Source organism: Talpa occidentalis, unplaced genomic scaffold (assembly GCF_014898055.3).
Source record: "Talpa occidentalis isolate TD23 unplaced genomic scaffold, MPIMG_talOcc4v2.1 talOcc4.10, whole genome shotgun sequence".
In the NCBI taxonomy this organism is placed as follows: Eukaryota; Metazoa; Chordata; class Mammalia; order Eulipotyphla; family Talpidae; genus Talpa; species Talpa occidentalis.
The window spans coordinates 94,457,514-94,482,685 of NW_023600993.1; the positions used below are offsets into that span (position 1 = coordinate 94,457,514).

Genomic DNA, 25,172 nt, shown 5'->3' on the forward strand with positions numbered 1-25,172 from the left:
GCATTTTTAGTAAAAACCAAAATCATGGCCACGGGCCCTGGGCCACAGAGAGAAGCCATGATGAAATGTCTGACACCCCTGCTGGAGGTTGGATGGACATAGTTCATGGGAAGCAGAAAACCAGATCACCTGGAGAGGTTGACCCAGTGGGAGCTGTGCCCACAGATGAGAGCTGTATTGCAATGCAGGAAGGAGGGGATCCAAGAACCCCACTGCTGCAACCTAGAAGCATAGTCTGCAGGGTTGGGAGTGAAGAGTGGCTATGAGGAGGCACTTAAAGGAGGTCAGTCAGGTTATATATAAAACTTCCAGTACAAAGAAGGATTCAGGAAATAAGAATGGGGGGACAAGTTGAGAAGAAGAGGCAGGTGCTCTTTCCTCTTGTTATTTGAGGATATTCCCCCCAAATAAAATATCTTGTTAGTGAAGTTCCTCATAATGCAGTGGGCAACTGAGAAGAAATACACAAGTTGGCTTGGGGCAATCAGGGAAAGCTTCCTGGAGGAAGTAGCAAGTGAGCAAAAAGGTGAAAGATTAACAGAGTATGTTCTATAAGCACAGAAGAAGAGGTCATTTCAGGCAGCAGAAACTGCGTGGGCTAGGACAGAGAAGCAGCAAAGGTAATGTGTTCTAGAAAGTACAGGAGGTTCTCCTAGAGTCTCAGGTTAAGTGGTGTGTTGGAAGATAAACTTCAGGAAGGAGGTTCATCAGAACCTTGTAGGAGTGAAGGCAGGAGAAATGAAGCTACCTGGGTTGACTTCAGGTCCCTTATTCTGAGTTACTAAACGCAGCTCTTGAGATGAGGACCACAGGGAGAGAAGTTAGTACAGAAGAGGAGAGAGGGGCTTGCTTTTGGATATTTTGGATTTGAGATAACCTGTAGGGCATTCAGCTGGTATTCAGTGGTCCCGGATGCATTCAGTGTGTGTGTTAAGTTCTTTATATGTATTTTCTGAGGTTAATTCTCACAGAAACCAGAATTTTTGACTTCTAAACTCAACATAAACAACAGCATCTACACCTCCCTTTCAGGAGATCTCCATGTGTTTAAACCTTAGGTATAGAAGGTGATAAGAAATGAAAAGAGGGATGGGGGTGTAAAGCTCAGACTTGAGTGTGTCTCAGGCAGAGCTGTCCTCGTCTATGGAAACAGTGCCCCCTGGAGTTGTGCAAAGCACAACCTGTGTGGTGCTTCATCCACCACCTTAGAAAAGAGGCAGATACACAGCGGGAGACTAAAAATGCAGGAAAAATAAAACCTTCAAAAATCACAAGTGTGGTCCCAGAGTGGGTCCAACATTCCCCCCTCCCAAGTTCACTTGGCCCCTTGCTCACCGTCCTCCTCGGTCTGCACCACCAGCTCCTCACTCTCCATCCGGCCCTCGGGGTTGGACAGCAGCAGCCGCAGGCGGATGGTCATGAAGGGGCGCAGGCCCCGCAGGGTGTAGTGGGAAGAGGTCTGGATCACCTCCTCGGCCTCGTACTGCTGCTGGTTGAACACGTACTGGTACTGCACCGTGAGGTTGTAGCTGTGGCAGCGCGTCACCGCGTAACCGAAGGGCTCCCACTGCAGGGTCAGCTGCCGGGCCCGGATGTCCACTATCTCCACGTTCTGTGGGCCGTGCACCGGGTCTGCAAGACACACGCAAGCTCTCTGAGGAGACAGGAAGGCAGGCAGGTGCCACCAAAACCCACAGGTGAGAGTCTTTACACGTATCTCCATTGCTCCACCACTGCCCTTGTGGCTTTTACCACATAGAGGATCATTTAATTATGCTTTATTTGTCACTAAACCAAACACCTTTTTCTGGCTGGAATACACGCATCTAGAAGAAAACTAAATGAAAGGGAAAAATGGAATCACTTGCCACAAATAAACATTATCCACAGAAATAAATGCAAAATGGTTACACTCTTAAAGCAGCATCAGGGACCAGCAAAAGTCATCTTGGGACCACCAACAGCACCCAGCAACACCGGAGGGAGAGACTTATTTTTTTATTTACTTTTTAAATTTTTTTTTTTTAGGGAGAGACTTATTTAGAAAGGTCCTGGGGTTCCGACGTGCCTGCTATTCAATCAGGCTGCATCCTTTCCCTTTTGGGGAATTGGCCCCTCTCTTCAGTCACCACCACCAAGGTGCACGGGCTGGAGACTAGGCCTCATGCTAGACATACCACACCCATCTGTCCAAATGGTCCCTGTGACCCATGGACCTGGCCTTGGATCCCCTGGCCCCCTTTAACTGACAACAGGACTGATTCCCAGCCTCCTCTGAGGGCCCTCACTCCGTCCTCTTCTCTCCACTTTTCTCCAACAGGCCCTTCCAGGGACATCCGCAAGCAGATGTGAGCACGCCTTCTCAGGCCAGACCTGTCTCTCTCTCCCCAGACACCCACAGGTCACATGAGCTATGCCTTAGTATATTATGAATATTCTGTTTATACTGTATCCAGATTAAATAGATGCTTTTTACAAAACAGATTACAACAAACATTTTTAAACCCCCACCTGTGAAGCTCATTAAATAAGGTTCAGACACTTTCTACATAGAAATCTGCTGGGGGTTGACCTGCTTCTGGGTCAGCATCTCTAGCTAGCGTAGGTTAGCACAGGCCAGCCACTAAGTCAGTGTATTATGCCCAATACGACCTGAAGGACTTTACCAAGTTATCATTTCTTTGGGCCTATTTCTTATTTCATTTTGTAAAATGGCGCTAATATTAGTAGCTAACTTCACCGGGAGGCAGGAGGGAGTTGAATGGGAGGTTGTTTGCAGAGCAGTTAGAGTTGCACCTGGAACTTTCTTTTACAGAAATAGGAAGTGTACTAGAAATAATAAGGCTCTGTATTTTGAAGAGTTTATAAGTAGCGGTACTGGGTAGCATCCTTATGTAAAATGACAGATTCTGTCATCTCTCCAGGTAAGGCTGCTTCCTTGTGGATGCGGCAATAAGCAGTGGAGGGGCTCTTGATGCCACTGAGCTGCCCGATCTGCCCTGATGTGGAAAATGTCCATGGATTGTTCCAGATCTCAACAAGGGACACACTTCAAAGCAGCCTCCATTGAGAGGCTCTCCCGACATGGAAGGGAGCCTGGCCAGCCAGCTCAGACCTGCTCACAGGCTGCTGGGGAGAGCCGGGGAGGGCGCTGTGCACACAGCCCAGGGAAAGGGAGCCAGCCTTGCCCACGGCTCTCTTGTGCCGTCTCCCTCCCCTGGGCAGTCAGTGACTTTTTCATTCTCCTATGGGTCACTGCGTCCTTACATATTCATCATTTTCTCTATGACAGCTCATTTTTAAAAACCATCTCTGCCCTCCAGAATGAAAGCTCTTTGAGGACACAGCTGCTTTCTGCTCATCCTCTGACCCATGACCAGCCCAGAGACCCACAAAGGAGGGCCTCAGTATTTTATCAGCTGAGTAGATGCCCTATAAACCTCACCGGTGAGGAAGCACGGCTGGCCTTCCCCTAGAGGGAGGTGATGGCATGTTGGCATGAAACCACGCAGTGCGTGGCACAGCTGAAAGTGTTAAGTCATGCAGGTCCTGCACCTGATGTTTTCTCTGCCTCATGACACCACCAGGGGTGGTGACCAGGAAATGGACAGCAGCACAAATCATATCAAGGTCATGAGGAATCTGGGGACTCTCAACTATAGTCAGGCAGAGATGGCTTGACCTTCTGGTACAACCAGTGCTCAGCTGACCACGGGCCTGTCTTCCCAGCCCTGGTCCCCAGCTGTAGAATTTTCCCAAGGCTCACCTGGGGAGGTGTGTCCATCAACACCTCCATTTCCTCCTCTTAAAGAAGGCATGGGCTGGGATGCCTTTTCAAAGGTTCTGGAACTTACAAACCTGCCTCTGAGCCAAGGAATCCCTACTACAGTGGGGAGGGTTAGGGCCTTGGGAGAGGTCCTGAGCAGCACAAGCCTGACTGTCCTCAGGCCATAGGGAACAGTGGCGCTGAAGCCAGACTCTGGCTCACTTGCAGGGTGACCTTGGCCAAGGGCACTTCATCTCTAAGCCTCCATTTCCTTGTCTATAAAGTGGAAATTATTGCACTAATCTCAGAGGGCTGCTAATGAGTATAAAATGAACTGTAAAGAGAGACAGAAAATTGCCTCTGCCTAACAGTGGGTATTCCTCTTAGAGAGAATTGTCTTTCTTGGAGAAATGCCTCAAGACACTTGTTTGAAGGAGAAGCTGCATGCCCAGGGTCTTGGGACAAGCAGTGCTAAACTTTCAGAGGAAGATAAAAATGGATTCATTGGGAGCTGGGACTGATAGGAGACGATGTGGGAAACAGGCAGGGTGGAGCGAAGCCCAACAAAACTCTTTTCCCTGTAACTCCTAGATCTTCAACAAGATCCTCAAAATACCACACACAAAAAAAGGATTTCCTGTGGGTTCGAGAAAGAGCTGAGATCTGCATGCCTTGGGTCAAAAAACATAAACAAAGAGAATGAACGCAAAGGAGACTCAGAAAATATGCCTGTGTGCATTGCTGAAACCATGACAGATAATTTTGTGGGTTCCCCAGGCTCGGATATTAAGAGGTTCAAGGAAATCTCAGTTTATGTCCAAAAGAAAAGATGACCTCTGGTGGTCTGGTAGGTCAGACACGTGTAGGTGAAAATGTTTTGTAAGTTGGAGGCTCTCATTCAAGAAAGGGAAACTGGCTATTTCCTAAATAGTGACTCCGGGCTAGGCACCTGCATGCTGGAAACTATACTCTGGCTGAGGAAGTTAAGGCCAGTGAGGGGAAGTGACTTACTGGGGGCTGAGTCCCCGGTTCTGGGCTCCTGCGGCACTTTGCACAGTTGTCCAGCCTGCTCAGCACTGGTCACGCCTTAGGAATTACTCATTTATCCATCACTCCTCCCAGGCTGCAAGGCACAGAGTCATGCTTGTTTCCTGGCTAGGGTCTGTCCAGGGCCCAGTTCCTGTTTGTCAAACTGAGAGGAACAGATGGTGACTTGTTCTCGGGAGCTGAACCCACCATACCCCCAACTCCACAGTCCCTGTTCCATCCCCCAGCATGTTACCTCGTCTTAGGGTGCACATATCTACTTTTGCATTCAAGCCAGAGAACAACCTGAAATCTGGCACAGCACGAACTAGGCTTCAAAGTCTGTGATGGAAGTTTTCATGCTTTTAATCTGACCCCCAACCCTCAGCTGCCAAGCACAGCTTCCGCGCTGGTAATTGTCTACAGCAGAGAAAGGCTCAGGTTTACATTTGGGTTGGTGCAAACAAGTTGGAAATTGCTGAGAAAGCCTTGTGTGTGCAGTGGAGATTGGTTTGTTGAATTTACATCCTCTGTGTAAATAAGTCCAAGCCTAGAGCTGGTGGTGTCTGCCTCGAGATAAGGTCTCATCCATATGGCCTTCTTAACAGCCTACAGGCCGGTGAAATGGCAAATAGTGGGAAGAGAGCAGGCGCCTGTCCAGGAAGCCAGAAAGTCATCCTCTCATGGAAAATCAGAGTGGCTTGGGCTCCGGGAGCACTTCCTCCCTGGTCTGCAGACCTGAGTCCTGCACATCACAGTCTACTTTGATCTTCCGCAGACACTCCTTCCCCTAGGGTAGGGTCAGTGGGCCCATGAGCCCACCTGATCCCTCTTCCCCTTTCAGACCAGATTCGGGTGCCCTACACTCCAAAATCTCCTGCCTTAGTGACCCTAAAACTCACTTTCAGGGCCTTCATGAACCCCTATCAAGGTCAGACCATACTCTATATGAGTGTAGCCCTAGGCCCAAGGGGTGACCAAAGGCTGGCTGGTGTGGACAAAGCTTGGACATGAGGACTGAGGTCTCTCTGTGGGGAGGGAGGGAGTTGAGTGAAGGGAGAAGGAGGGGGGCCACCATTTTCTGTACTCTTGGCCCAGAGACACTGTGTGCCTCCATGTTAGGGGCGAGGGGTGTGTAACTCATGTCTTCAAAAGCTTCTGCATTCCCATAGCTGCCTCTGCAAGGTAGGCTGGCCCTCCCAGGTCCGATGGTTTCTCCCCTTTCCACTTTCAGATCTTAAATCCCATTTCTTCCCTATGTACCTGAATCCAACCTGCACCTTGCACCCTCCCACCTCCAACTCCCTTCCTCATTTTCCTTGAACCCCACATTCCTAAAGCAACGTATTATATCCTGAAGACTTTGACACCCCCAAACTTTTGCCCGAGTTCTCTCTGCTCAGGATGGAACTTGCATATCCCTAGTCAAGACACCTAAGGTCCAGCTCCTTGTGACTTTCCCCAGAAACCTTCCCTACTGGGGCAGAATGAAGGACTCCTTCTGCTGTTTTCTTGAACACGTTAGCACCCCCTCCCACAGCCTTTATTAAATTGCAGGCTCACTGTTTATATGGTGGTTCAGGTTCACCTCCCCACTAATGTGTGAGCTCCTCGATCTCTGCATTTTTATAACTACAACATACAGCTGTTTAATAATTAATGAGTAAACATAGAAAGCAGGAGATGACTAAACCAGAATCAAGGTCCTAATATACAGTGAGGGAAAAGCAGTAAGTAAAGTGGTGGATCAAGTTCTTTTCACACTCCAATTGTTCGAGTAATCATGTGGTTAAGTCAGAATTTGAGATGTTTTGTTCTATCTGGACCCAGCCTCTGTCCCTGCTGTCAAAGGCACTAGCTGTAGACTTGCCTAATAACCTTAATCAAGGCAGAACATCTTATTAAAAAAGAAGCAGCAAAGCAGATTTCCAATTCATGAATTTTCTATGTATTCATCTTTGCATGTGGAGTTGGCTGTAACATATGTACTGTTCAAAGTTGAACCTAAATTGAGATAATTTGGGGCATGGGGCTGAAAATGTGGAGGTGGATAGCTTGTATGTAAAATTAATTTTTTATCCATTTGGAGATGCAATTTGAGTTCCTTTCAAATTAAATTGCAATGGAGTCCTAGGCAGCTGGAAACATTATTGCCGACATAATTTGATGCTGCAAGAGCAGTAATACATTGACAGATAGTTCGATGTGACCATTAATTTGCAATTTCTGCATGGAAATGATACACGAAGGGAAAAAAAGGTAAAAGGAACAAAATTAAATTCCATCTCCTTTCAACATCATACGAATCCACTCTCTTGCTTACTTTTCACCACCTCCTCTAATTTATTGCAGTCGTTTGGTGGATAGGAATTTGTGGACTGTTACCATGGGCATCTCATGAAGTCAGGTCAGGACAAGATTTCAAACACTTCATTTGGGGGCTCTCATGCCTTCCAATCTAGGGTCACTGGCTCCTACCTGTCCTGACAACTAGACTCAGCTGAAATGTAAGTATACTGAGAAGGTGGTGCAGTTGCCACTCCTACTGAAATTCCATTGAGAAGGTATTCATCTGTGTGCTCATTGGCTCATTCACTGATGAAAAAGACTTTTGGCCATGGAGGCATTAGGAGACGGTAAAAAGAACATTGGCTATGTCATCACCTGGACCTAAAGCAAGGCTCTCATCCCTGCTGTGACTATGCCTCGTTTTCCTCATGTGGAAAACTTGGCTGACACTGCCTTTCAGAGCTGTGAGGTGAAGTAAAGAGGACAGTGGATAGTACTTTACTCCTGGATGGCACCTGTCACAGCTGTATCCCCTCCAATACAGCCCCTACCTCCAGAAGGCAGGCAGGCAAGGGGAGGAATTGAGAGAGTATAGGGGTCCTGCAGGCTACTGTGGACCCCTGACCAGGTTCTCAATGTAGTTGGTTGCTGGTCTCACGTTTTAATAGATTATAGGTTCGAGTTAGCAAGTTTCCATTAATGCATGCTCAGATAGTGAGCACCTACTCATACCTTTCTACAAACACATATTGGCTTTCTGAGACAGGACTGGCATTGGGGGTTTAGGTGAATAAGAACACTTTTTTTTTCATTTATGCAAGAACTGGGTTACACTTTTTTTTCATTTATACAAGAACTGACCAAAGGTGTGGGGGGGTGAAAGGACTCACCAGAGACAGAGTTGGGAGCAGAACAGGTAGACCGACTGAAATACACAGCTGAGGGGAGTGCAATCAAGCCCACAACGCTCAGTGAAATCCCTGCAATCTTTCCTTACAGGTGATCTGGTAACTGTTTTGCAAGAAAAGTTCATTTAAGGCAGTTACGACAATATTCCTAGGTAGATGCTGACAAGCTCTTTTTATGGATAAAGATCTCAAGCTTCTTGTGTCAGACAAATCTCTGTTGCAACTATTCATCTCTGCTGTTGAAATGTAAAGGCAGACACAGACAATACACACATCAATGGCTGTGTTTCAATAGGTCTGTTTACAAAAACAGGCAGTGGAGATCATGGGCAGTACTTTACCTACACCTACTCTAGGGGCAATAAAATTATCATTATAATCACGTCAGGCAAATAAAGGAATCCTTATTTAGTGGGTGACACTGGATCATTCAGGAATCAAGACTTGAAAACCATTCCTACAGTAAGAGGATAGAGGTCTTCCTGGTTTCTCCTTCATTATGTACAGCTGGAGAGTGCTTTAAAATATTTTGGTCAGCCCACATATTTGAATACCTTCTGTTATGCAACAAGTGCCAGATCTCAATCACAACAACAAATTTCTGGCATTTAATATGGTACTTAACAAAATAAAGTTTGTTGACCAAGACACAGTATTAAGAGTAACTGGACAGTGTATTGTTGCCCAGGAGAAGGAATTTTAAGTGGAATACCAGAGAGCCCTCCTTGCTTCATCAGTTCTTGATTGGAAGGCTGGCAGCAATGGATTACAGCTTAACCTATAACTTACCCACAACATTCCACTGTTAAGTATTTCAGATTAAACCAACAACACCTCAAAGCAGAGTTTAGAGATCAAGAAGGCTATGCTGAAGCAGGGCAATGAATGGATAGGATGGAATCAAGTGAAGGTACAAGGTGTGGGAGGGACAGAGGGTAAGAGAAGGTTAAATCCAAGACAAATGAGGCATCACATTTAAAGTCCAAGATCAAGAACACATGGACATCAAGATGCTGGTTCTGGAAAGGACAGGCCACGAGAGGAGCAATCTCCCACCTTCCAACATAAACACACACACTTACATAGTGACGGGCTAGGCCAGTCTGGAAGTTTTGGTTCCTCCTACCATTCCTACGAATAGCAACTAAGGTGGTTATAACTGCATGACACATGTATTCTTTGAAGAAATAAAGCACTGGACACATTCATTCTTTAAATAAATATTTTTGAGTTCCAACCATGTGTCAGGCAGTATGGTAGATATAGAAGTGAACCAAACAGACAAAAATCCTTTCTGCCCTAGTCAAGTGAGGATGGGGTTAAATTATATATGAGCTAAATCAGAAGATTATATAGAATGTCACATGGCAATGGTGCTATAGAGAAAAATCAAGCAGGGAGATCAGGGGTTTGGGAGAGTCTTGGGCCTAAAATTTGACTACTTTGATTTCAGGTCTCCCATCAGCTCCTTGATCTTTCTTTCTTCTTCTTTTTTTAATATTTATTCATTTATGCATACAAGAGCTGGGGCACAGGCCAGAGATGTAGGGGGCGAGGGGACTCACCAGAGACAGAGTGGGGAACAGAACAGGCAGACTGACTGAAATACACTGCTGAGGGAGCAGCGGGCAAGTCAGGAGAGGTCTGCTGCACCATGTGGGTAGCTCCCTGGCCGGCCGGGGATGGAACTTGTGCTGCAGAGGCTTCAGATTGCCCCCCAGTGTGGTGCTTAACCCCTTGCACCACCAGGAGGCCCTCCTTGATCTTTCTTTTTCTTTTCTCTCCATTTACACTAAAGTTCTTACTCTTTTCATAAACATGGTTGAGCCTGAAATAGTCATTGAACACCTATGGGGTGGCAAGCTAGCTGCCAGGGACATAAACAAAAATAGATATGATTCCTGCCTCTTTTGAGTTTAAAATCTGGTGGGGGAAACAGACCGAAACAACCATAATAGCGATCAAACATGTGACCCGACAAAGTTGCACATTGTAATAAGTTTTTTTGAAGGGAATAGAGAAAGGCTAAGCTGGATGAAAATGGCAAGCAAGGCCTTTAGGGATGGCGGATAGGGAAGATGCGGCAAAGGATGACATTCTGATGGAAAGTTGTTGCTCTCTCCTCCTCTCTCTATTCTCACCTTTCTCCCAGCTTCCACTCATTCTTTGAGTCTCAGTTGATCTGAAATCTCATTTGATTAAAAGAAAAAAACCTTGTTGCAATTGTTTATTTCACCCAGAGTTGGCCTAGGGGGGCTGCTGCATGAGTGAATTTCACTGAAAGACAAGAAAGGCTCAGTGAGGGTAGTTTCACTAGCTCTATCGCACAGGCTCTACCGTGGGACAGTTTGGGGTGTAGATGGGGAAGCAAGAAGGAGATACAGCTTAAGTTCAAGAGGTAACCTGTGGGCTGGAATCAAGGATCTTGGGTCTGGAGCAAGTCATAGAGCTGTAACCCATGTGCTCTGGGCTGACTATTAAGCCACTGCCTCCGGATCCCAATACTCCTCTGTACCCCACTTTGTGATGCTGGGGCAGGGTTTCAACAAGCCACACCCCTGCTCCACCACCTGGCTCCACACACCCACACCTGACTCCACACCTGTCACACCTGGCTCCATGACAGTCTGTCAGTAGGGGGCAGCTGAGGAGCCAGTCAGAGGAGGAAAAGATGGTGTCCTGTTCCTGAGGGTGTGGCCCTCGGTGTCACTTCTTCACCCCGAGAAGTTCATTCTGCCATAGCAATTGGAGGGAGTCTGCAGATTCTCCAACACTGTAGACTCGACCTCACCGCGTCACCTCAGAGACACCAGCACCAACCAGCGGTGGCTTCCTCTTCCCACCTTTCAAAAGTTTGCAATTCCAGTCTGCTCTCCTTGTTCTATCCAGCAGAATCTGTTTCCCACAATACCTGCCTGTTCTCTTTTTCCCTTTTCTGTTTCCTGGCCAATTCTTTACATCTATTTAGCCAGAGTTTTCACACTTTCTGGGTTCACGGTGTCCTTGGTGTTTGGTAATTTTCTCTGAGTTCCTAATCAAAGAAATAACTAACATTTTCATTTATTAATCAGTCCAAACAACTTAATAAGTATTTATATCCTAGCAACTTAATAGTGGTTTGAGAAAACACTACACACAAATCCAAAGGAAAAAAATATTTTAATTTCATTCTGAAATAATCTCAATTACTCACTAATGGGATGCAGCATGTGCTGAGCTCCGAGCAACTCAGGCTGTGGATTCAGATCAGACACCCACACGGGCAGCTCGGTGTGGACTTCTGTGCAACACTTTCTTTTCATCACAACGACTGCCAGGAGTCCAGCTTTGCAAGATATGATGTCATTGCAAGGTGTATGGCCTGATGTCATGTTGAAACTGTGGAGCGCCCTTAGTAGTTCGTACTGTGCCTGTCGGATGACTGTGTTTCTCCTGCTGATTTAAACTTAAAGGTCAAAATACTCTCATGTGGCGCCTTCAGAGTTCACTGTGATGTCCTGGGCTGCCTCGGCACAGCGTGAGAACTATGACAGCCAACAGTTCTTCACGGACAAGCCTCTGTGCAAGTGAGTGGCACAATATATCTCCTAACTAGACCCTGACTGACGCAGGATCCCACTGCCTGAATGTCACGGACACTCCATAGCCCCATCCTTCCTCTCCCCACCCCCTTCTGCTGGGCACCTCCTCTCCACAAACCTGACATGCTGGGTGCCCCACTTTTACTCCCAGTCCCAGCTGAGGCCCCTGCGTCTCCCTCTCTGTCCATCCAGATGCAGATACCTGGGCTGCTGTTGCTGGGTGGGGCCCAAGGTGGCCAGAGGCACCCCCTGCCAAGCACCCCTAGCCACACTGACTGCTCAGGGGCTCCAATGCCACAAAGCGTTAAATGGACACAGGCGCAAGCGTGCAGCCTGGAAATAAAAGCTTCAGAATGTTTAAAAATTACTTTTGTGGCAGAGGAAATCAGGTTGGAAAGAGAGAAGCAATTTCTAAATTACATGGTTTCAGTTTCCAGAGAAAGGCAAAGAGTTTCGGGGTTAGGGGTGGGGGGAGAGGAAAAGGTGAGCCTGGAACATCTTCTGGGCTCCGATTCAATTCACACTTAATTCATGGCAAGTCTCCTGGTCTATTAAAAAAAAAAAAAACGGGAAGAAAAAAACTGGAGAAGGAATAAAACCTGAAACATCTCTAAAGTTCAAAAGCCACACTGTGCTGGGGCCGGGAAGGTAGGAAACATCTAGAACACTCCCTTCTCCTTGGCAAACACTGTCTGGCTGTGAGCAGTGTGGGCACTGGACTGGGAAAGGGTGTTCAGTGCAGCTAATCTGTTATCCCTGTGACGCTGGTGAGAAGCCACATGTAAATCAAATCATCTCTAGAATATGTGAAACAAACAAAAAATAAATAAAGGTCATCTCTCCCGACCAGACTCTGCAGGTCCTTCTTGTGGAATTAGGACCCCCTCCCTTCCAGCACTGGGGCTTTTAGTGTAGCGGCTGCTCGCAGCTGAGAACCCCCACCCCAGGACAGTCCTGATCTCCCAAGAAATCGCATTAATCTATAGACACCACTCAGGACTGCTGGACCTTGAAGAGCCCTGCTGTGTCAGCAGCCCCAGAAATGCCTACCAAGCTTTTTTATGATGTCTAAAGCTTTATTCTTTTGAAATGTACAAGAGTATCATTAAATTGAAGGGAACTTTTCAAACAAAAGCCAGTCAGTGACAGGAGGCTTATTCTGCACTGAGTCTCATTGGGGACTTACTTGGGCAATAAGAAAAGGCGTATGACAAAGTGATCTCTGTCACCTTGTGGCAAAACACCAAGAAGTAAAGCCCCATAGATGAGAAAGCACAGTGGAACTAGCCTGGTGGTTAGAAGATCCATTTACCCTCTGATGATCTGCTCTGCCATTTGGGGAGCATTCTCTGACTCGCTGGGTAGATCTCTATAAAGATGACCAGCTAAGACATCTACAGCGTGGTTCTGGGCAGACCCCTCCAACAGGAGCCACCCCCTGGCCGTGATGTTGAGACACACAACACAGCACAGCTCCTACTGAGGCCACCCGGGATGTTCCTTCAAATCAGAACCGTGAGACGCCCCATGTTGGCAGCCCCCTAAAGCTGCCCCTGCAAACATGAGCTTTTCCTTTTGGCTCCCGTCATGAGGTCCCATCCCAATTTTCATCTCCCCTCCCTCTGTGAACAGTGCTGACAGGTGCCACACCTGTCATTCTTCTTCTCTCCTGCCCTTCAATACTTACGTGCCAACAGGAGACCTTGAAAAAATAATTTCACCCTTTCTAAGCAATGGTTTTATAAAAGGTAAAGTGGACCAATGATCGAAATCATTGAATCCTCCTGTGATCCTATGAACTTTGGAGTCTTGTGAGGTTGAAGTAAATGAAATGATATGTGCACCTGCATTAGTGGGATATTGCTGGGTAACAGATCACCCCCAAAGTCACTGGTATACAAGCAGAGCTCATGCATCTGCTTGTCTGGCAGCAGCTGCTGCAGCCTGTGTACCATCCCTGTGTTTATTCCAGGGTCCAGGCTAAGGGGCAGCTCTTGCTCAGGGTGTTCTTTCTACCATGGATGCACCGAGGCCAGGTCAACCCATGCACAAGCTCCTAAGGCCTCACATACATCAGGTCTACTAATACTGTATGGTCAAAGCAAATTGCTGGGGCAAGTCCCATATCAGTGGGGCTGCTCCACCCACGTGGAGAGGTGGGGGAGGGGCAGTGAGTACTTGCTGAATGATAACCTGAACTATCACAGATAAACCTGAGCTTATATTTTGGTTAATTAGCCAGTAGCGCTTCCTCAAGCAGGCTTGGTTTCCTGTAGGAAGAAAGTCTGATTTTTAATCAGGTATCCAGGGATCCAGAAGCTTCTGCTAGTAAACAGACCTGGAGAAGGCACCCTGGCATTTGAAGTCCTTCTCACTCTCAATATGAACCTCTGTCCCACCAGCCAAACTGTCCTCACCTCCCAAATTCTGTCTCAGGTCATATACCCCTCCACAAACCCTCCTACCTTCTGTCCCCAATCACAACTCCTGTGATAGGAAAAACGCCCCACTCCCAACCCCATAAGATGTCCACATCCCAATATCCAGAACCTGAGAATATGTTATCTTATATGGCAAATTAAACAAAGATGTGACTAAGTTAAGGGTCTTGAAATTAAAGATTTTACTGGATTGTGTGGCTGGATTCACAAGTGTTCTTATAAGAGAAAAGCAAACCAAAAGGAGAGAGAATGCTATGCTACTGGCTTTGAAGAGAGAGGAAGTGTCCATAAGCTAAGGGATGCAGGGAGCTTCCAGAAACCAGAAACAGCAGGGAAATAGCTTCTCCCCAGCAGCTTACAAAAGAACACTGCCCTGCAGACCAGCTGTAGACTTCTGACCCCAGAACTCATTTCCCTCTCTTGCTCCCAGTAAAACAGGCAATTTTAAGAATTACTTGTCCAGGGTCTCCCAGGTGGTGCAAGGAGTTAGGAGCAACTCTATGAAGCTGTCCACAGCCTCTGCAGCATGAGTTTGATACCCGGCCAGGGAGCTACCCACAGGGCACAGCAGACCTCTCCTGTCTTGCCCGCTGCTACCCTCAGTAGTGCATTTCAGCCAATCCACCTGTTCTGCTCCCCACTCTGTCTCTGGTGAATCCTCTCACCCCCAACACCTCTGGCCTGTACCCCAGTTCTTGTATGCATAAATCAAGCAATCTTAAACACACACAGCATGCACGCACGCACCCATGCACAAAGAATTCCTTGTCCAATCCTCGGTTACAAAGTAGTTCTGCAGTATCCTCTGCTGACTTGATAGATTTATATTTTACATTGACACTGTAAGCCTTCTGGAGTTCTTTACTTTGGTAGGAAGTGAAAAGGTTGTTCTAAAAACATTTATCAGTGAGTGTGCCCAGTTGATTTCTAGAGTCATCTTTTTCACAACTGAGTTTCTAATAAGCAGGGCTAATTTCTGAGCTCTCAATCCTTTTCTGTTGGCCCATTTGCCTGCTGTACACAAATGCCACTGCCTCTATAATTGTGGCATTATAGTACACATGCCTTATATGGTAGGCAAGTTGTCCTTGTAAAAGTCCCTCTTCAATATTCACTGGTAACGATGGATTTTTATTCCTCTATATACTTTCAGAGAAAGGTTATCAAGCTCCTTAAAAATCTGATTTTTATTGACATTACATTAAATTTACAGATAAATTTGGGGTGAATTTTTATTTGTGTAATAATATCACCCATCCATGAGCATGGATTGCTTCTCCATTTATTTATCTCTCCTTTCAAATCTTTCAATAGTTTCAAAGTTTTCTCCACTGAGATTTTTGCATATTCTTGGGCTAGTTAAATTCTAAATATTTGAAGATGTGTATTACAATTGTTTTAAATTAGATTTTCTAGTTTATTATTGATGGTGTACAGGCTTACTATTGATTTTTGTCCTTACATCTGACAACTTTATTGGACTTTCTTATTATTTCTCACAATTCTATTTTATTTTCTAAGAGGATTATCATATCATCTACCATGAGTTTTATTTCTTTCTTTCCTATTCTTACATGCTTTATTTCTTTTTCTTTCCCTTCTTTCCCTTAAGTGTGGGCCAGACCTCCAGTGCTGTTACATAGAATCTGTAACTTGGCATTATTGTCTTCCAGATCTAAAAAGGAACATATCTAAATTTTGTACATTAAGTATACCATTTTTTGTAGGATTTGGCTTCCAAACTCTGGCCTATTATAAAAGTTTTCCTTTTTGATTAAAGAATTTTAAAAAATCCTAAATTGGTGACAAACTTTATCAAATAAATTGACATAATCATATGATCTTATCTTTTATTCTTTAGTATATTAATATAGTAAATTGCACTAATATTGAAACAAACTTGTTCCTGGAATAAATCTCACAAGAACATGATTATTATTTTATTGGATTCATGATCTAATATTTAAGATGCTTTTTCCTATATATTCACATATGAAATGGATCTACACTTTTCTTTTTCTTGTTTTCTTATCTTATCTTGGTATCAAGATTCCAGTCATTTCACAAAAGGAGCCAAAAGTTATTTTTTCACATTTTCTAGATCTTATCTACATCAGCAAGTAGTCATTAAAAGTTCAGTAGAATTTACATTTAAAAATAATTAATACAAAGTGAAAATCAAAATCAACAAGCAACTATAAACCAGAGACACCCTACGTGGGGTGGGGTGAAGAGGAAGGATTAGAGTCAAAATAAGAGGGGGTACAATTATGGGGAATATAACCAAAATGAAAATGCATACATTGTGAAAAATGAAAAATGAAAAATGATGTAAGAATTATATAAAATATTTTAAAAAATAAAAATAATTGATTGAAATTTAACATGTACGTTTAAGGTGTATGATATGTTAACTTGCTCCACTGACATATTGTCATGTGATTATCACTGAACTATTCAACCTTGGAGACTTGGTGTTTTTGAGGAATAAGAAGTCAACTGCCATTTTAATTTCCATAACCTTACTGGTTCATTTCAATATTCTTTCTCCTAATGCTAATATTATCATTTCATGGTTTTAATAATTGTGTTTAATTTAGTAGGGCACTGTTCATTATAGTCTTACTTTTAATATTTGTGTTTATTGCATCTTCACTTTTTATTATTTTCTTTTTAGTAAAACTAACATCTCAAATAACTTTAATAGAATCTCTTATGCAGAAAATTGACATTGGCATCACCCAGAGTTTGTTAACTCCTACACACCTATGCATTTGAGTGTATATGTTTAATTTTACCCAATTTTATTATGTGCATAGCTTCATGTAAAGACCACTACAATCAAGATATTGGACTCCCATCAAAGGCTCCTTCACCTACTCCTCTTCTCTTGATCATCTGAAAGCCCTGCAACCACTCTGTTCTCTACAATTTTATGACTTTAAGAATGTTATGCTCATGAAATCTTTGAGGGTATTTTTCTTTCACTCTACACAATTTCCTTGAGGTTCATCCAGTTTGCTCTTTTTTATTGCTGAGTCATCTTTTAGGGTATGGGTAATGTACAATTTGTTTAAATAGTCACCCACTGAAAGACATCTGGGGAGTTTCCAGTTTGGGGTTATCATGAACATATCTGCTATAAACATTCATGTACAAGTCTCCGTGAACATAAATTTTCATTTCTCAGGGATAAAAGCCTAAGAGAGCAATTTACTGGATCATATGGTAATTTCATTTTTCATTTTAAAATAAACTGACACATGATTTTCCAGAGTGATTGGACCATTTTACATTCCACAAGTAGTGTAGGAAAGATCCAATTTTCTTTACATTCCCACCATAGTTAGTGCTATCACTATCCCTGTATTAGCTATTCAGGCGGGTGTACACTGATGTCTGGTAGTTTTAATGTGAATTTCCCTAGTGGCTAATGATATTGAACATCTTTTCATGAGATTTTTGCCACCATTTGTTTGTTTTTTTTTTTTTTTTTTTTTTTAAATATTAAATTTTATTTTTATATTCCCCATACAATTGCAAACGCCCCATTCTGACCCCAATCCTTCCCCTCCCGCCCCCCACCCCCCAAAAAGTGTCTCTGGTTCATAGTTTTTTGTCGATTTTGATTTTCACTTTCTTATATTCATTTTCCTGGTCCCTTATTTAAGTTTTCTAGATTCCTGCTATGAGTGAGACCATTCGGTATTTTTCTTTTCTTTTTGGCTTATTTCGCTGAGCATGATCCCTTCCAGTGCCATCCATGTTGCTGCAAATTGCATGTGTTTATCTTTTTTGAATGCTGAGTAATATTCCATGGTATATATGTACCACATCTTCTTGATCCAGTCATCTATTTTTGGGCATTTGGGTTGTTTCCAAAGCTTAGCTATTGTAAACAGTGCTGCTATAAACATAGGAGTGCAGGTGCTCTTTGGAATTGATGTTTCTGTGTCCTTTGGGTAAATACCTAGGAGTGGAATTGTTGTTTCCTAGTACATGCATGCATAGCATCGGATTTCCCTTGAAGTATTGTTTCAGCTCTAGTGTTCTACGCTATAGAATGCTTCATTTTCATTATTGTTCACTTCCTGATTTCTTTTATGATTTCCCTTTACACCCAAGAGTTAATTAGTAATATTTTATTTAGTTTTCAAGAGCTGTTTTAAAAGCTGTCCTTTTGCTATTAATGCTTAATTTTATTGTATAACAGTTGGGGAACATGGTCGGCGTGATATGGGTTCTTTAGACTGTAATTGGGATTTTTTTATTGGCCTACCACCTACTCTATTTGTGAATATTTTGTGTGTGCGCAATAAATATGTTTTATTTGTTTGGAATGTAGAGTTGTATAAGTTAAAATTAATATTAATTTTTTTCAATATTTTAATAAGCTTGAGCCCATAAGTTATATTTTTTCACATCTTCAACATCTCTGCTTACTTTTTGTCTACTAGGTATTATTCCATTTAAATAGACTGATCTCCTAGTTTGGTCATTAACTTGCTTCCACCTTGAGTGATCACATATTTGAGGAACTTTTTTTTTTTATGTGAAATTTAAATTCTGTATGCCAGGCACTTGGTGAAGCACTTTGCTTATATTACTTTTATTTACAATGTTAAGCCTCAGTGTCCTCATTTTACAGATGAGAGAGCCAAAGGACAAGAAGCAAAGTGACCATGTTATATAACCAGCAAATGGTCAAGGTGGCATCTGAATGCCGATGTGCCTACCATTCTCTCAGCCACTCTATTCTAGGGCTTCATTTGCAAAAGGAAGGTGTTTGGAAGACCTCAAGGATTTTTTTTTTTTTTTCAGACACAGAGATTATCATTATCATTGTCAGGACTGTCCTTGATTGAGCTCCTTCTTTCTAGGTTCTAAGTTCTGTGCTGAGCACAGGTGCATGATCTTCCTCACGTTACCGATGAGGAAGTATGTGCTCAGTGAGGATTGTGTTGGGTGTGAACTCATTGGTGATGATGCTGGGAGCTGTGTCCCTAATCTTGGCCTTTTGTGATGAGCTGGAGGCTTCCTGGTCAACATTTCATGTAGCCCCACAGAAGCCTTGAGAGGGGGGAAGCCATGTACTTCTGAACACATCTATTAAGTCCTTTGAAGGACCCTGGGGACTCCTGAAAAAGGTCTGCTTCTCTCTCTCTTTAATGAAGTTGCATTGCTTTATAACCTTGTTAATATTTTGCAAGTATAGGATTTCTCCCCTTAGATGTGGTTACCATAGCTCTCCCTCCACCAAAGCATCCACAGTTCTCCACCATCATTCACTGTGATCCTTCCCCTCCCTCCTGGATGTCCCAGATCTGTGGTTAGTTTTCAAGAGTTGGTTTTAAAGTTTGTTTTTGACTGGCCCTTTGTTTGGTAGTCCACGTATAAGTGACAGCATCCAGTATTTATCTTTCACCTTCAGGCTTATTTTGCTTGGTATGATCCCTTCAAGCTCTGTCCATGTTGTCACAAAAGGCATGATTTCATCTTTTTTTTAATGGCTGTGCAGTATCCCATTGTGTATGTGAAACATCTTTTTGATCCACTCATCTGTATTTGGGTACTTAGATTCCTTCCATAGCTTGGCCATTGTAAATAGGAATCATCCTTCCAGTTACTTGGAATCTGAGTAACAACATCCACTTTTGATTCTCCAGAAATGCTGACCACACTCCTAAATGTGGCCCTTAGCCCTTGCCTGAGGCATTTTCATATTATTGGCTTATTTCTTCCTCTTCACCTTCTCTTTCAACTCCCCATTTTCTGGGTGGGCATACAGCTCTATGTCGATCAGCTCCTTTTTTTCTTCCAGAAAAGCTCTGCCCTAAAATGGATTGCCATGCAGGATACAACTTAAAGTACCTTTTAAATGAGTAGATGTAGGCTTTCCTCACTCATCTCAACCCTTTTATCTACCTGTTTTTCTCTTTCCCTGTGGTTCCTTGGAGTATTGAAAGAGAAGGAATGAGTTATTACCATGTTAAGCTGTGCTAAATGGCTTTATATTATGGTTAGAGACCTCTGGAGAAATAACAAAAAGATCACACATCTTTTGTTCTTGGAAAAGTAATGTTGCAAAAAGACACCTCTAGTCCTCTATTTTAATTTGTTTTTATTGATCTCTTTCAAAATTAGGGAAACAAGCTCTCTCACTGCAAATATTATGACAATGCATGGGGAGGTCCTTGTTATAAAAAGTAATGGAGATGGGCTGTGAAAGAATTTTCATAAACTGGGGGTGGACGAGGATGGTGAATGAAAAAGTACCTATGAACAGAAACAGACGGAGGAAGGAAACCACAAGATAGCAATGGTTAAGTCTGAGCACCAGGATTCAGAGCGAGGTGGCATAAAAGATGCTTTTCATGACCTCAATCAAAAATATACCCCTCACTAACTACCACATGGCTATCACATCCATCTTTTTAATTTTCCTGGCACTTGTCACTTGCAGAAAATACCTCATGCATTTATTTATGGAATTGTTTATTTGCTGAATTCCCCCATCCTAGCCTGAAAATGTATTGCACAAAAGCAGAAAATTCATATATTTGGTTTGCTGCTATTTCATAAGTGCCTACAATAGTACTTGGCAAATAATAGGCAGTCAAATACTTGGATGGTTCGATGGATGGATAAATATGTGGAATGAATGTTTTTCTCTTTCCCCAATCCTTTATGATCCTATAATGAGCAAAAATTCTCTCTCTAGAAAAAAAGGAAACAGAAAATGTAGGTTTAACTTAACATCATTTCTTCCTAGAAATCTTTCCTGTTTCTTCAGGCACAAGTGGGTCTTCTTTCTCTTTTGATCTCCTGCATATCTTTAGTTCACATTTGACACTGGGCTTTGTCTACTAATAATCTTAATTCTGGGCGCATTTCTCATCTCCCTTCTTTGACTCTGAGGTCCCTGGTTGTCAGACTAGTAAACTGCCAGTAGGAAAGAACTTAGAGATCATCAAGTCTAGCTTTCGGTCTTATAAATGAGGACACAGAGATGTGATCTGGCCAAACTCAATAGCGAAAGATAACCCAGGAAAACACTATATTCCCCCTACCATGTTTCCTGTGCTCAAATTGTCCGATGTTAACCAGTAAGTTTGTGACAGGCTCAGCAGTTAACTGGGAGCTCAGCCCTCTCACCTCTGTTCCCTATGTCATAGGGCAATGTCTTCTGCATCTGCACACTCAAATTCCCCACCTCAGCACATCTGCTCAGCTTCTGAAGGGAGCAGGGGGCAGGCAAGTGGTGCAGCTTCACTTGCACCTTCTCTGCTTACTTAGCCCATCTTTACATGCGTCATCTTACCCTCATGTCCAAAGAAGTAATAAGGAGAGGGAAGATAAAATGACTCTCTGAAAAATGTCAAAAGGCACTCAAGCTATTAGAGTGTTTTTCTGATAAGTAGGTACACAGTCTCTTTCAGCTTTGCCAACAAGGTGCACAGTCTCTTTCAGCTTTCAGCAACTTTTGTCTCAGTTGCTTCCTTAAGGACAGGGAAGCTTAACTCTAAAATTAATTTAGTATGAGGCACTTAAGACATACAGAAAAGTACAAGTTAAAATATAACAAACAGGGGCCTCCCTGGTGACGCAGCAGTTGAGCACTGGGTTGTGAAGCTGCCCGCAGCCTCTGCAGCGCCAGCTCAATCCCCGGCCACCAGGTGAGGGTCCCACATGGTGTGCAGACCTCTCCTGTTGCCCGCTGTTCCCCTCAGCAGTGTATTTTGTCAGTCTGCCTGTTCTGCTCCCCGCTCTGGCTCTGGTGAATTCTCTCACCCTCCCACGCTTCTAACTGTACCCAGTGCTTGTATAAATAAATGAATAAATCTTTAAAAAAATAAAATAAAAGATAACAAACACCCCAAAACCTAAGGCCTTAGTCTCTGGATTTAGGTTTTATCTTTCCTATTCCTTTAAAAGGAAGCGGGGTAGGTGTCTATCCTTCCTTTCCACACATAAGTCTCTATAAATTATCAAGTATTGATTTTCAGGTTTAAAAACTTTGTTATTGCTATTATGTTTGCATCCTTTCCTAGCTTCCATCATTTTACTTATGGTCACTCTTGAAGATACATGGAACTTGAGTTCATTTTCACTGCTGCATAGTTTTCCACTGGATGACTTAACCACAGTTGTTGATTACTCTACTGATACTTACATCTATTGATTTGTAAGTGTTTATCTTTGAGTCTTTCCATCCATTAACATGGTAGGTCTCTACATTTACCTGGGTCTTTTAAAATGTCTTCAATATAAATATAATTTTCTATGTCTTGTAAATATTTTGGTTGTTTTCCTGAATCTTCTCTGTTGAAACTGTATGTGGTATTTTAGTTTTTTTAATTTAAGTATAAAATGCATGCACAAAGTACACTGACTTTTTCACAAACTGCACACTGATAGAATGAGACTTAGATCATGAAATGAGACAGTGCCATGGTTCAGAGTGTCTCTTTGTGCCCCTTCTACCTACTACCCCTCCACAACCACTAGTCTGGCTTAGAAGAAATGACATTTGAATTAAGTTTTCTAATTGCTGCAAAAAATGTAATAGGCTTTTATACTGATCTGATACCTAACAACTTTTATTGACTATTTTACTATTTATAATTTGCCATAACTATTGACATAAATTAGTTTATATTGTTCTAATTTTTTTTCTCTTTAGACAATCATGTTTTACATGTAAGAGAGGTATATGTTTTTGCTTCTTTTCCAGTAATGGTACTTTAAAATTTCTCTTTCCATATTGATTGCCTCTCATACCATGTTAAATAGAAATAGTGTTGGCACATTCCTTCCTCATTTTTCTTGGTTATAAAGATACTGTTTTGTGTTGATTTTTAATGGCGCATACCTGAAACTTCCATATAATGTTCAAACGTAATGTCACTTCCAAAAAATTTTAAGTAAATGCAATGTTTTGAAATTTCATCATTTATTATATTATGATGCTTATTGTCTTATCTTTGAAGATGTCCCTTATTAAGAAACTATTTTCCACTACTAAATTTATGAGATTTTTTAGTTCCTTATCAATGGGTTTTTAATTCTTACAAATGCTTTTATGCATCAATTCAGCTATGAGTCTTCTGTTTGGACTGATTAATGTGGTGATTGCATTAACATATTTTCTAATGTAAGACAGGCCTTGCATTTTCCCAATGAACCCAACCTTGCTTTCATCTATTAACTCTTTTTACCTTTAAAATTGGAACTTTTAATTAAAATATACACATAGAAAAGTACTTAGATAAAACATAAGCAGCACAGAAACTTTCCACCAAAAAAATTCAGCCCCAACAAACAAACAAAACATGACCAGCCTCTCAGAAGCCCTATTATGGTACTTGTCTGTCACACACCCTCCAAGGCTATCCAGTGTCCTGACTGGTGATATCACAGATTATTTCTGCTTTTGAACTTTTATAGGAATAAAATCATAAATATGTTTCTTGTCTATGTTGTTCAACTTCACATTTGTGAGAATTCTCATTGTTAGACCATATTATATACTACAACTATCCCACAATTTATTCATTTATTCTATTATTGAGGATGGTTGTGTTTTTTCAAGTTTTTAGCTATTGAAAATAGTGCTGCAATGGACATTTCATTGCATCTTTTGGTAAACAGACATTATCCATTTCTGTTGGGAATATATCTAGAAGTGGAATTTCTGGGCACAGAATGGAATGCATTTAGCTTCTATATATGTCTGGGATCTGCAAAGTGCTGCCATGGGCCAAATTCAGCTTGTCACCTATTCTTGTAAATAAAGTTGTTTTTTTTTTTTTTAACTACAGTTAAACCCATTTGCTTATATATTGGGTATAGATATTTTCACACCACTGTGGCAGTGCTGCACAGTTGTGGCAGAGACAGTGTGATCTGCAGTGTCTACAATGTTTACATCTAGTTCTTCACAGAGAAAATTTGCTGTTTCCTGCTGCATTCTGTCAGATTTTTTGAAATGGTTCTACTAATTTATACAAACATTTTTTAGCATGCATTGCTGAATTGTATTGCCACTTAGAGGTGATATTAGGGTACAATTTCTCTTTGATATTTATAGTCCTATGGAGTTTGGGATCCAGAAATTCTAGCCTTTCAAAATGAATTAGGAAATATTCCTATATTTTCCATTCTCTGGGAGAATTTGACAAAACTTTTTTTTTTTCTTGCATGTTTGGTGAATGTGCTTGAAAAATAATTTGGGTTTGGCATTTTTCTTTTTTTGGAAAGATGTTCAACTATTTGATTTTTTTAAGTTATATTCAGGTTTTCTATTTCTTCTTTGGATCTTTTATTTTTCAGGAAGTGATATGCTTTCACTTAGTTTTACTTATCGACAAAATTTACATGTACCATTCATCTAGCGACAAACTATTACATGTACTATTCATCCATCATAAGTATTTTAATAGGGATTATTTAGTATATGAAAGAACATTTAAAATGTCTATATAGAGAAAAATGTCATCTTCAGGGACACTCCTCATGTACTCTACACCAACCTCACTGTGGTTCCTAGAACAGACCAAGAACTCCACTTCCTCAGGGCAATACACTTGCCAATTCCACCATTTCAAATTCTTTTATTTAATCCATGAACTTGACTTTCTTCCTGACTTCATTTAGGTCACCTTATGCTTATTCTATGATATGTCCCTCTTTTTTGACTGGCTTTAAATTTATTAAGTTTTTAATTCAATTTTATTATAAATCTAGGATTTTGTATCTTCAAATATGTTGCTAGACCTTTTAGGTCACAAGGGGTAAATTATGTAGACATATACATGAAAGTTACATATCTGGATAGCATCCATTCCACGTCCCCACCTACCTGCATGACAACCTAAACAACTTATTTACTTCATCACATTCTGTCTTTATCCTCATTTTTTTTCTTTCTAGTGCTTATGAATAGCTAACATATTAATTTTTCTCATTAATTTTTCCACCCAGAGAAGATGTACTTCATAAAGAACAGAAATTTTTATGTATTCACTGTTACTTCCTAAGCACTTAGAAGGAAACCTGAAATAAACAAATGCTATGCTTAGCAAAGCTTTACTCAAAGAATAAATGTTAAAAATTTCTCACTAACAGATCTGAAATTTTCTCTTTGTAATTTCTCTGAATT

At 42.1% G+C, this 25,172-nt stretch overlaps 1 protein-coding gene across 2 annotated transcripts in view; it reads right to left on the reverse strand.

The window, feature by feature from the left end:
• PTPRT (protein tyrosine phosphatase receptor type T) overlaps positions 1-25,172 on the reverse strand; it is a 917,718-nt gene that overhangs the window by 320,541 nt on the left and 572,005 nt on the right. For both annotated transcript variants that reach the window (XM_054697687.1, XM_054697683.1), the window contains exon 8: positions 1,336-1,632. In XM_054697687.1, coding sequence (XP_054553662.1) covers positions 1,336-1,632 — 297 coding nt within the window. The remainder of the gene's footprint in view (positions 1-1,335; positions 1,633-25,172) is intronic.